This window comes from Ovis aries, chromosome 11, assembly GCF_016772045.2.
Source record: "Ovis aries strain OAR_USU_Benz2616 breed Rambouillet chromosome 11, ARS-UI_Ramb_v3.0, whole genome shotgun sequence".
Lineage (NCBI taxonomy): Eukaryota > Metazoa > Chordata > Mammalia > Artiodactyla > Bovidae > Ovis > Ovis aries.
Window position 1 is genome coordinate 27,013,963 of NC_056064.1, and position 9,788 is coordinate 27,023,750.

General features: G+C 48.8%; 1 protein-coding gene across 4 annotated transcripts; it reads left to right on the plus strand.

The window, feature by feature from the left end:
• The first annotated feature begins 5 nt into the window (after positions 1-5).
• CHRNB1 (cholinergic receptor nicotinic beta 1 subunit) lies at positions 6-9,247 on the plus strand. Of its 4 annotated transcripts, none has more exons than XM_004012654.5 (11): positions 6-132; positions 218-357; positions 933-977; positions 1,472-1,581; positions 1,685-1,793; positions 2,145-2,292; positions 2,752-2,961; positions 6,017-6,240; positions 6,723-6,904; positions 7,257-7,404; positions 8,150-9,247. In XM_004012654.5, exons 1-11 carry the CDS (start codon positions 72-74, stop codon positions 8,288-8,290), a joined length of 1,518 nt encoding a protein of 505 aa, XP_004012703.1. In that variant the 5' UTR covers positions 6-71; the 3' UTR covers positions 8,291-9,247. The 4 variants fall into 4 exon arrangements, with proteins under 4 accessions (XP_004012703.1, XP_012041046.1, XP_042112552.1 ...); XM_012185656.4 differs by lacking the exon at positions 6,723-6,904 and adding an exon at positions 6,905-7,056; XM_042256618.1 differs by having other exon boundaries at positions 218-318.
• The last annotated feature ends 541 nt before the right edge of the window (positions 9,248-9,788 follow it).

Sequence of the window (9,788 nt, forward strand, 5' to 3'; positions counted from 1 at the left end):
TCGTCACTTCCCCTGCGCTGGCTTGTCCTGGCGACTCACCCAGCGGACTCACTGAGCGACGCGGGCGGGCTATGACCCCAGGGGCGCTGCTTCTGTTCCTGCTGGGGGTGCTGGGGGCGCATCTCGCCCCGGGTAAGTGTGGGCCTCAAAGAAGCAGTGACAGGGCCAGAGGTCGTGGCCGGGCATCAAAGCTTCACTCAGTTCTTTCCTCCTCCAGGCGCCCGCGGCTCGGAGGCGGAGGGCCGACTCCGCGAGAAACTTTTCTCAGGCTATGATAGCACGGTGCGGCCGGCGCGGGAGGTGGGAGACCGTGTCTGGGTCAGCATTGGTCTCACCCTAGCGCAACTCATCAGCCTGGTGAGGGCGCACACGGGAAGTTGCGTCCCGCCACTAGGCGACTAGGGGCGTGGCTTTAGGCAGGGCGGGATCCAGGGACCACTGGGGGAGGGGGTCCGGGGCGAAGCCAGACTAGGAGACTGATGGGATATTAGAGCAGGTTGGGTCGAAATCGGACCAATGGACAAGCTGTGGGCGTGGCTGCTGGACCGACCAGGGTAGAGCCGGGTAAAATGATGAACAGGCCTATGGGCGGATCTTGAAATGGAGCTGGGGGCCGCTGGACTGGCCGGAGGGCGGGTCTTGAGGCGGGGTCACAGGCTGGGGCGGAGCTTGGCGCCGGACAGAGTTAATAAACAGCAGATGGAGATTCATTCCGGTCCACGTCGGGACTGGTAAATGAATTGGCTGGCCGTAAGGACCGCAGGAAATTTGCGAGATAGGGTTTAAATCCACGCAGGTTATAGGAGATGGGGCTTGAACCCGAGAGAGTGCGACTCGGAAAAAGAAGGGAGTTTCCAGGGAGAGTTTGACCTACCGAGCCCCTTATTTCTCTACACTTACATCATATCTACCCTTAAAATTTTCCCTTCTAGAACGAGAAGGATGAGGAGATGAGCACAAAAGTCTACTTAGACCTGGTACGGAGACCCCCGCAGGGTGGGAAAGGGCGGGCGACCTCGCTGCCTTTACAATTTCCTTGAATGTCCCGCCCAATAAGAATTTTTTTTTTTTTTTTTTTTTTTGCATCATGACCTCAGAAAACACATTTATAACTGAAACAGAGGCTTCAGAAAAGAATTTAAACTCTGGTTTGGGGCCACTCATGTGACTCCTGACCCATTAAAAGGGTCGCTAATTGCGGTTTGAAAATCACTGTTTTAGAGACTAGCTCGTCAACCCCCTCGTTTTTACAAAATGGAAAAATTGGGGCCCGATGCGAGGGAAGGAAAATTAGTTAATGGGGTCCCAAAGAGTGCACGTGGAACTGGAATCAGAGCCTAGGCCTTCAGAACCACAGCCCAGACCTGCGCGGCTCTCCTCCCTTGCATTCCCTGCCCGGGCTTCCTGCGCACGTCCCAAGGCTCCTCCCAGCCTCCCACCCCAGACGGCCCCTCAGCCTCTGCCTCCCTAGGAATGGACTGACTACAGGCTCAGCTGGGACCCTGAGGAGCACGAGGGCATCGATTCACTCCGCATCTCAGCAGAATCCGTGTGGCTACCCGACGTGGTGCTCCTAAACAAGTAGGATGTTCCCAAAGTCTGGGAAATGGGGCAGGGCCTCTGGAGGGGCGCGGCCTCCGGAGGACGGGGCCTGATCCGAGTTGATTTGATTCTTTTCCTACAGTAACGATGGAAATTTTGATGTTGCTCTGGACATCAGCGTCGTGGTGTCCTCCGATGGCTCCATGCGCTGGCAGCCCCCAGGCATCTATCGCAGCAGTTGTAGCATCCAGGTCTCCCGGCTCCATCTGGGAAGCTCAAGGCGATCGTAGAAACCCTCCCTCAGACCTACTCCTCCATTATCCCCATGACCTTCACATCCCTCTTAGCGTCTGTTGAGTTTCCTCTTCTCTGTCCACTTTCATTGACTTCCAGTCTTCCTTAGTGACCTTTCCTCCAATGTCCATGGCCTCCCCAAACAACCTTCTGATTTCTCTATGACTCCACTTCTAGGTGATCTCCCTTGGTGGTCTCTAGCTCCTGAGGGGCCATATCCTCTGACCCCTGTCTGCCCTGTGACCTCCCCAACTCCCCCAGCCCCAACCAGCTCTTTGGCAGCTCTAGTGACTCTCCATTCCATCCAGGTCACCTACTTCCCCTTTGACTGGCAGAACTGCACCATGGTGTTCAGTTCCTATAGCTATGACAGCTCAGAGGTCAGCCTGCAAACTGGCTTGAGTCCTGAGGGGCAGGAGCGGCAGGAAGTGTATATTCATGAAGGGACCTTTATTGGTGAGTGGGTATAACTTCCATGTCCATGGGGCTTTATGATTTCCAGTTTCTAACAGGCTGATAAACATATTCCATCAACAAGTCCCTGTGAGGTCGGCAAGATAGATATAACTATCTATATTTTGTGGGTATGGAAATTGAGACTCGTTCAAATAGAGATGGGCTGTCCAGCCCAGGGTCTATAGCTAGCCCCTTATTGCCCCTTATTATATCAGTCTCCTCTGCTCTAGGATGTGGTGGAGAAAGCCATATCTGGGAATTCCCTGGCAGTCTAGTAGTTAGGACTCTGTGATTTCACTGCTGAGGGCCTGGGTTCAATCCCTGGCTGGGGAACTACCACAAACAGCGTGGAGCAGGCAAAAGAAAAAGAAAGAAAGAAAGAAAGAAAGCCGTATCTGGCACCAACAAAGACATGTCCCATATCTGTCACCTTCTCTTCTCCCCCCTCACCCCTCCAAGAGAATGGCCAATGGGAGATTATCCACAAGCCTTCTCGGCTAATTCAGCCTCCAGTGGATCCTAGGGGAGGCGGGGAAGGACAACGTGAAGAAGTCACCTTCTACCTCATCATTCGCCGGAAGCCTCTCTTTTACCTGGTCAACGTCATTGCCCCATGCATCCTCATCACTCTCCTGGCCATCTTTGTCTTCTACCTGCCACCGGATGCAGGTAAGGGGAGAGGAGCCCCAGCTGTCTTACTTACCAATAGTTCAGCTTCTTCCTCTTCACCCATAATACAGGGAAGGTTTTCCTGCCAACTCAGGCCATCAGGAGTTGTGCTTAAGCAATCTTACCTAGGTTTTCCCTTCAAGAAGAGCCTTTGCATCTGGATTCAGGTTTCCCCTCCAACCTCAAGTGCTGTCTCCCCTCTGCTGCTCACTTCTCTGCATCTAGTAACTTCTGAACTCTTCCCTTCAGAATCCTAGGATCTCATCCCTGGAACTGCCACTCCTCTGACCTGCAAGCTCCCAGGCTTAGATAACTATTCCTTTCCTTTTTCCCATTCTTGGCATCCTCTGTCCCCTCACTTGTCAGATGCCTGCTGCTGCTGCTAAGTCACTTCAGTCCTGTATGACTCTGTGCGACCCCATAGATGGCAGCCCACCAGGCTCTGCTGTCCCTGGGATTCTCCAGGCAAGAACACTGGAGTGGGTTGCCATTTCCTTCTCCAGTGCATGAAAGTGAAAAGTGAAAGTGAAGTCGCTCAGTCGTGTCCGACTCTTAGTGACCCCATGGACTGCAGCCTACCAGGCTCCTCCATCCATGGGATTTTCCAGGCAAGAGTACTAGTCCCTAAACCTTCCATCTCCCTAGAAAATAATATCCAACAGTTCTCTAAAATACAGCACAAAGTGCTTAAGGAGTAACCTTGGGCAAATTCCTTAATCTCTTAGTGTCCTGATCTGGAAATAGGACACCCACTGTTCCTATCATGTAGGACTATTTTGAGGATTAACTGAGTTAAGAGAACTATGCAGGGTACTCTGTAAACTTTGTGTAAGTGTATGTAATTTGCTAATTTTGAGCACTTGCTATAAGATAATACAGATAATATGTTTTCTATGTGTGCGTGCGTGTGAAGTCACTTCAGTTGTGTCTGACTCTTTGCGACCCTATGGACTGTAGCCCACCAGGCTCCTCCGTCCATGGGATTCATATATTAACTCAATTCTAATCTTCACAACTCTGTGAGGTAGGTGCTGAATTGTCTTCCTGTTTCACAGAGGAGGATAAAGAGGTTAGGAGAGTTTGTCATTCAGCTGACCTTATATAGAGAGAGGCGGTGTCGCTATTCCAACCCTGGTTAGTACCAGTTTGATTCAGAGACTGATGTCCTAAACTCTGGAATTCAAAAGATGCTTTTCCCAGGAGTTCCCTGGTGGGCCTAGTGGTTAAGATTCTGGGCTTTCACTGCTGTGGCCCCCAAAACAAAACAAACAAAAAACACATGCTTTCCTTCTCTCTGGAATCAAGTCCTCTCTGTCTAAGGGAAGGAGAGTGATGAAGCTCTAGGGACACTTTCACATGTTACTTCTTCTTCTTGGAGCAAGGCAAATCTTGGAAACCAATATTATAGAACTAAACCAGAACAGACCATTAATGTTATTTATTTCAATACCTTCCCTGAAGTTCCCAGTACCTGTTGTATGTCACAGGAATAACCAGCCACCTGGCATATTCTTATATACTTTATTTCATTTTTAGATCCTTCAATTTGCTATACAGTTTGTGCTACAGGGGTTGGTCTATTAACTCATGCAACAATATTTGTTGAGCATCTGTAATGTGCAAGACACTGGGAATACATCAGTGAATAAAACAGGCAAAAATCCCTACTCTCATGGAGTTTACATTCTAGTGGAGGAGACAGTCCAAGCATAATAAATAAATCCATTAAACAATATAGTGGAAGAGGTCAAGGGACTTCTCTGGTGGTCCAGAAGCTAAGACTCTGACCTCCCAGTGTAGGGGGCCCAGATTTGATACTTGGTTGGGGAACTAGATCCCCATGCTGCAACTAAGAGTTCGTATTCCACAACTAAAGATCCCTCATGGTGCAACTAAAAATTTCCACATGCCACAGCAAAGATCAAAGGTTCCTTCATGCTGCAACTAAAACCCAGTGCATCCAAATTAATAAATATGAAAAAAAAGAAGAAGAAGAAGAGGTCAAGTCCTAAGAAGGAAAATGAAGCAGGAGAAGGGTTTGGGGAGGATGAGGATGGGAGTAGGGGATGCAATTTATTTATTTATTTTAAAAATTGTATTGAAGTATAGTTGATTTACAATGTTGTGTTTAATTTCTGTTGTACAGTAAAGTGACTCAGTTATACATATATATATTCTTTTTCATATTCTTTTCATTATGGCTTATCACAGGGGTTGCAATTTAAAAATAGGCTGGTCAGTGAATGTCTCACTAAAAAGGGAATATCTGATCAATATTAGAACAAAAACTTGAAGGAAGTGAGAGAATGACCGTGGTAGATATCTGAGGGAAGAAATTACCAGGAGGAGTTAAGAGTGAATGTGAAGACTCTTGAGGTGGGAGTATGCCTTGCATATTCAAGAAATAGCCGATGTAACTGAATCAAGTTAGCAAGAGAGAAAACAGTAGGAGACGAAGTCAGAGAGTTCATGGGAAGACCTTGCTGCAGTAAGGACTTTTGGCTTTTATGCTAAAGGAGATGGGAAGCTACTGGAGTGTTATGATCTGATTTACATCTTTAAGGGATCCGTCTGGATGCTCTGTTGAAAACAGTCAGCAGGGGGCAAAGGATGAAGCAAAGAGGAGGCCTTTATAATAACTCAGACCTGAGGTAATGATGGCTTGTACCAATAAGGTTTGGTATGGATTGGATATGGGATGAGAGGGACAAGAGCAGAAAATGACTCAAAGGATTTGGCTTGAGCCACAGGAAAGATGGAGTTGTCATTTATGAAATGTGGAAGACTGTGGGGAGAGTCGGCAGTGAGGGAATTAAGTATTGGACATGTTAAATCTGAGATGTTGGTTGGACACCCAAATGGAGGAGTTAGGAAGACAAGTGTGGAATTTAGGGGAATAAGTCCAGGTTGGAGGTTTAAATGCAGGAGTCATTTGCTTGCAGTTGGCCCTTCCAAAACCCTGTCTGAGTGGGCTGGAAACATGGTCACTGATTATGCCAGGGAGATCTTCTTCTGGCAAAGCCGAATTCTTCCACCTTCCCCTCTGTCCCCCAAGGAGAGAAGATGGGGCTCTCCATCTTTGCCCTGTTGACCCTCACTGTGTTCCTGCTGCTGCTGGCAGACAAAGTACCTGAGACCTCCCTGTCTGTCCCCATCATTATCAAGTACCTCATGTTCACCATGGTCCTCGTCACCTTCTCAGTCATCCTCAGTGTTGTGGTCCTCAACCTGCATCATCGCTCACCCCACACCCACCAAATGCCCCTTTGGGTTCGTCAGGTAAGAAGACCTCCTCCTTCAACCTGTGTTAACTCTAAATCCTAGTATTTGGATTTTTGTCCAGGCTTTGCTCCTTTCTCCCATCAGCTTCAACCTTCCCTTTCACAGACCCGAGGGAGACTACAACTTCAACTCCTGGTAGTGTCCGAGTGCCAGGGTCTTTGGGTGTTGAAATGTTGCACAATTAATTTTATCCTCACATTATTAACTCTGTGTGGATTCCAGACTCTCTTCATCAATACTGCCCTTTGTGGGGTGGGTCCCATGGAAGCATTCCAAGGGCTAGGTACTATCAGGGTGGCGGCCCTTAGAACTTTTCTTTCCAGTCAGGATGTCTCCTAACCCACTTAAGAACTCTGGGCCCTGTGGGACTCAGGCACGCTTGGCAGGAGTGGGCACGTGCCAGGGGGTGGTTTGCGGCTTCTCTTCTGGTCTCAAGGCCTGAGAACCCCCTCCAACGCGCCTGTTCATCTACTCTGCAGATCTTTATCCACAAACTCCCTCTGTACCTGGGTCTGAAGAGGCCCAAACCTGAGAGAGACCAGATGCTGGAGCCACCTTCCATAGCTCTCAGGGATTCTCCAGGAAGTGGCTGGGGTCGGGGAACAGATGAATATTTCATCCGCAAGCCACCAAATGATTTTCTCTTCCCCAAACCCAACAGGTAATACCTACTCTCCATCGCCCACATAAAAGGGAGAGGGAGAACTACAATTCCCAGAAGACTGTGCGGTGCAGGCGACCTAAGCTCCCGGAGGTTGTGGTTGAGCATCATGGGAGTTGTAGTATGCCATCTGTTGCCCACTTTGTGGAGAGGTGGGAACTGAAACGCCTAAGAGGTTAGGAAAAATTGCAGAAGGTTAGAGAGGTCGCCGCCATAGGCGAGAACCTGAGGGGCCCTCTCACGTTTTGAAACCCAGACTTGCGTTGGAGGAGGGAATTGGGGCAGGGGCTAGAGCACCCGCCCAGGCTGTCTTTGCGCCTTGGGCGTGGCCAAACAGTCCCGCCTCTTCCAGGTTCCAGCCTGAACTGTCTGCTCCAGACCTGAGGCGATTTATCGATGGTCCAAACCGGGCTGTGGGTCTCTCTCCTGAGCTACGGGAGGTCGTTTCTTCGATCAGCTACATCGCTCGACAGCTGCAGGAACAGGAAGACCATGACGCGGTATGTCCACCGAGGGTGGACCAGGGCAAGGCCTGGGGGCCCTTGGCTCCACCCGGAAACAGGCTCCGCCCCCAGCACTCGGTGTTATTTTAATTTTTTAAATTATTTATTTGGCTACGTCGGGTCTTAGTTGTGGCATATCGGAGAAGGCAATGGCAACCCGCTCCAGTACTCTTGCCTGGAAAATCCCATGGACGGAGGAGCCTGGCAGGCTGCAGTCCATGGGATTGCTAAGAGTCAGACTGAGCGACTTCACTTTCACTTTTCACTTTCATGCATTGGAGAAGGAAATGGCAACCCACTCCAGTGTTCTTGCCTGGAGAATCCCAGGGACAGCAGAGCCTGGCGAGCTGCCATCTATGGGGTCGCACAGAGTCGGACACGACTGAAGCGACTTAGCAGCAGTTGTGGCATATGGGATCTTTGGTTGTGGCATGTGGGATTTAGTTCCCTGACCAGGGCTTGAACCCGGGCCCCTTGCATTGGGAGCGTGGTGTCCTAGCCACTGGACCACCAGGGAAGTGCCTCGGGTTTATTTCTGAGTGGAAGTTTGCCTCACTGGGTCCTGTCTTTACTTTCCTTCTTGTTCTTGATTCACATCCATTGCCTGTGGTGGCTCTCTGCTGTTCTGAGGCCGGCCCTTGTCTCAAAGCTGTGGTGGGAGGATCTGGATGGGGCACAGGGCCTTGGGGCAGCCGTTCCTGGGGGTCCGGACTCAGGAACAGTTTCCTCTGCCTGACCCCAGCTGAAGGAGGACTGGCAATTTGTGGCCATGGTCGTGGACCGCCTCTTCCTGTGGACCTTCATCATCTTCACAAGCGTTGGGACCCTCGTCATCTTTCTGGATGCCACGTACCACTTGCCCCCCGCCGACCCTTTTCCTTGAGGCTGGAAGGTGGAGATCCAGATCCTTGGCCAAGTGAATTGAGAGTTTAGCAGGGCTCTCAAGCCCTATACCTTTCTGCATCTTAACTCCATCACTAGGAGTCCAGTTCTCTCATTTCGTTTCTAAGGAGGGAGCCTAAATGGGACTAGGCATTTGGGGGACTTGGGCCCACCTGAAATGCACTAACCGTTTATTATTCTTTGGCTTCTTGAGGAAGCTCTATTGGATGTTAACACCTATGCTGGCAATGAATGGAACAAACAACAAGAACTAGACTTGTATGCCTTCTAAAGGCAGGAACTCTGTCTTGTTCACTGTAATATCCCAGGCACCTAGCACAGATCCTAACCTATATAGCAGTTACCTCTGGTTGAATTAATAGGGAATTTTTTTTTCCTGTGAGGAAATACACTAAGTAGTAGTGTTGATGTTTGCGTGTTGGGACTAGTGGTCATTTTTTGTTTTTGCCTTTCTGCAGTTTATCATATTTGTAATATGTAATATCTTTAGGATTAAAAAAGAAAAGGTTATTTCTAAAAGATGCATTTGTAATGAGGATAAAAAGCACACTTTTAAAACTTCAAGTGCCAGCTTTGATGCTCAAACTTTGGGCAAGCTACTAAATTGCTCTGTGCCTCAGTTTCCCCATCTGTAAAATGAAGCTAATATTAACAGTATTTAGAATCTGCTCCCTAGACTGAGCATCATATAAGAGGAGAACAAAAACATTATACAATATACATCAGAGTTACACACTGATATGTTTTGTTTGGCTCATGTTGTTGGCCAAAATTTAAAATCTGGTTTGCTACTTTTAAAATGTAAAACAAAAAATGACTCTCCTTTGGGGTCGGCCTGCCTTCACGCCTCGAGTGTACTATCCTTTGTTGACTGAATAAAACTCTGAGCTGTAAAAAAATTATAAATAAATAAAAATGTGGATATTTCACAGAGAAATTTGGATTTCTGGCTTCTCTTGATAATTTTTTAAGGTCTACAGTAACACCAGATCTGATTCCCCTGTTGGCAGCAACCTGCTAGAACTGATTTGTGGCTGCCCACTCTGGTCAAGGTATCTGTATCAGAATTCCTCAAAGCCCCCACCCACCTAGCCATTCCTTTACCTTGCTCATTCCTGAGTTACTCTAGACAAAATACAGGGGAAGGACAGGGGATGAGGAGTTGAAGCTCATGGGAGGCCAGGAGTGGAACAAGAAGTGTCACTTATGGCCGTCACACATTCTGTGCCTCAGTTTCCTTTCAGTTTGGAGAAAAGGCTGTACCTGGTTGGAGGCATGGCCCTTCTGGGACATGAAGATCATGTGCCCAGCAGGCTGTGTGAACTGGACTGTGTTAATATTTCTGCCTGGAGGTCAGAGCAAAGTCAGTTTGAGCCTAGTGGCTGCAGCAATTACAGTGAAGTACCTAGGGTCAACAGGCGCTCACACCTACTCGTTTGCTGGAAGTCCTAAAGAGGGAAAACAGGGCTAACCTTGTA

What these genes read in the sequence shown, in the direction of transcription:
- CHRNB1 (XM_004012654.5), top strand. Translation starts at nt 72, where the DNA reads ATGACCCCAGGGGCGCTGCTTCTGTTCCTGCTGGGGGTGCTGGGGGCG. An exon ending in TAGCGCAACTCATCAGCCTG is followed by an intron (nt 358 to 932) that starts GTGAGGGCGCAC and finishes TTTCCCTTCTAG; the next exon opens with AACGAGAAGGATGAGGAGAT. An exon ending in CTCTTCCCCAAACCCAACAG is followed by an intron (nt 6,905 to 7,256) that starts GTAATACCTACT and finishes CGCCTCTTCCAG; the next exon opens with GTTCCAGCCTGAACTGTCTG.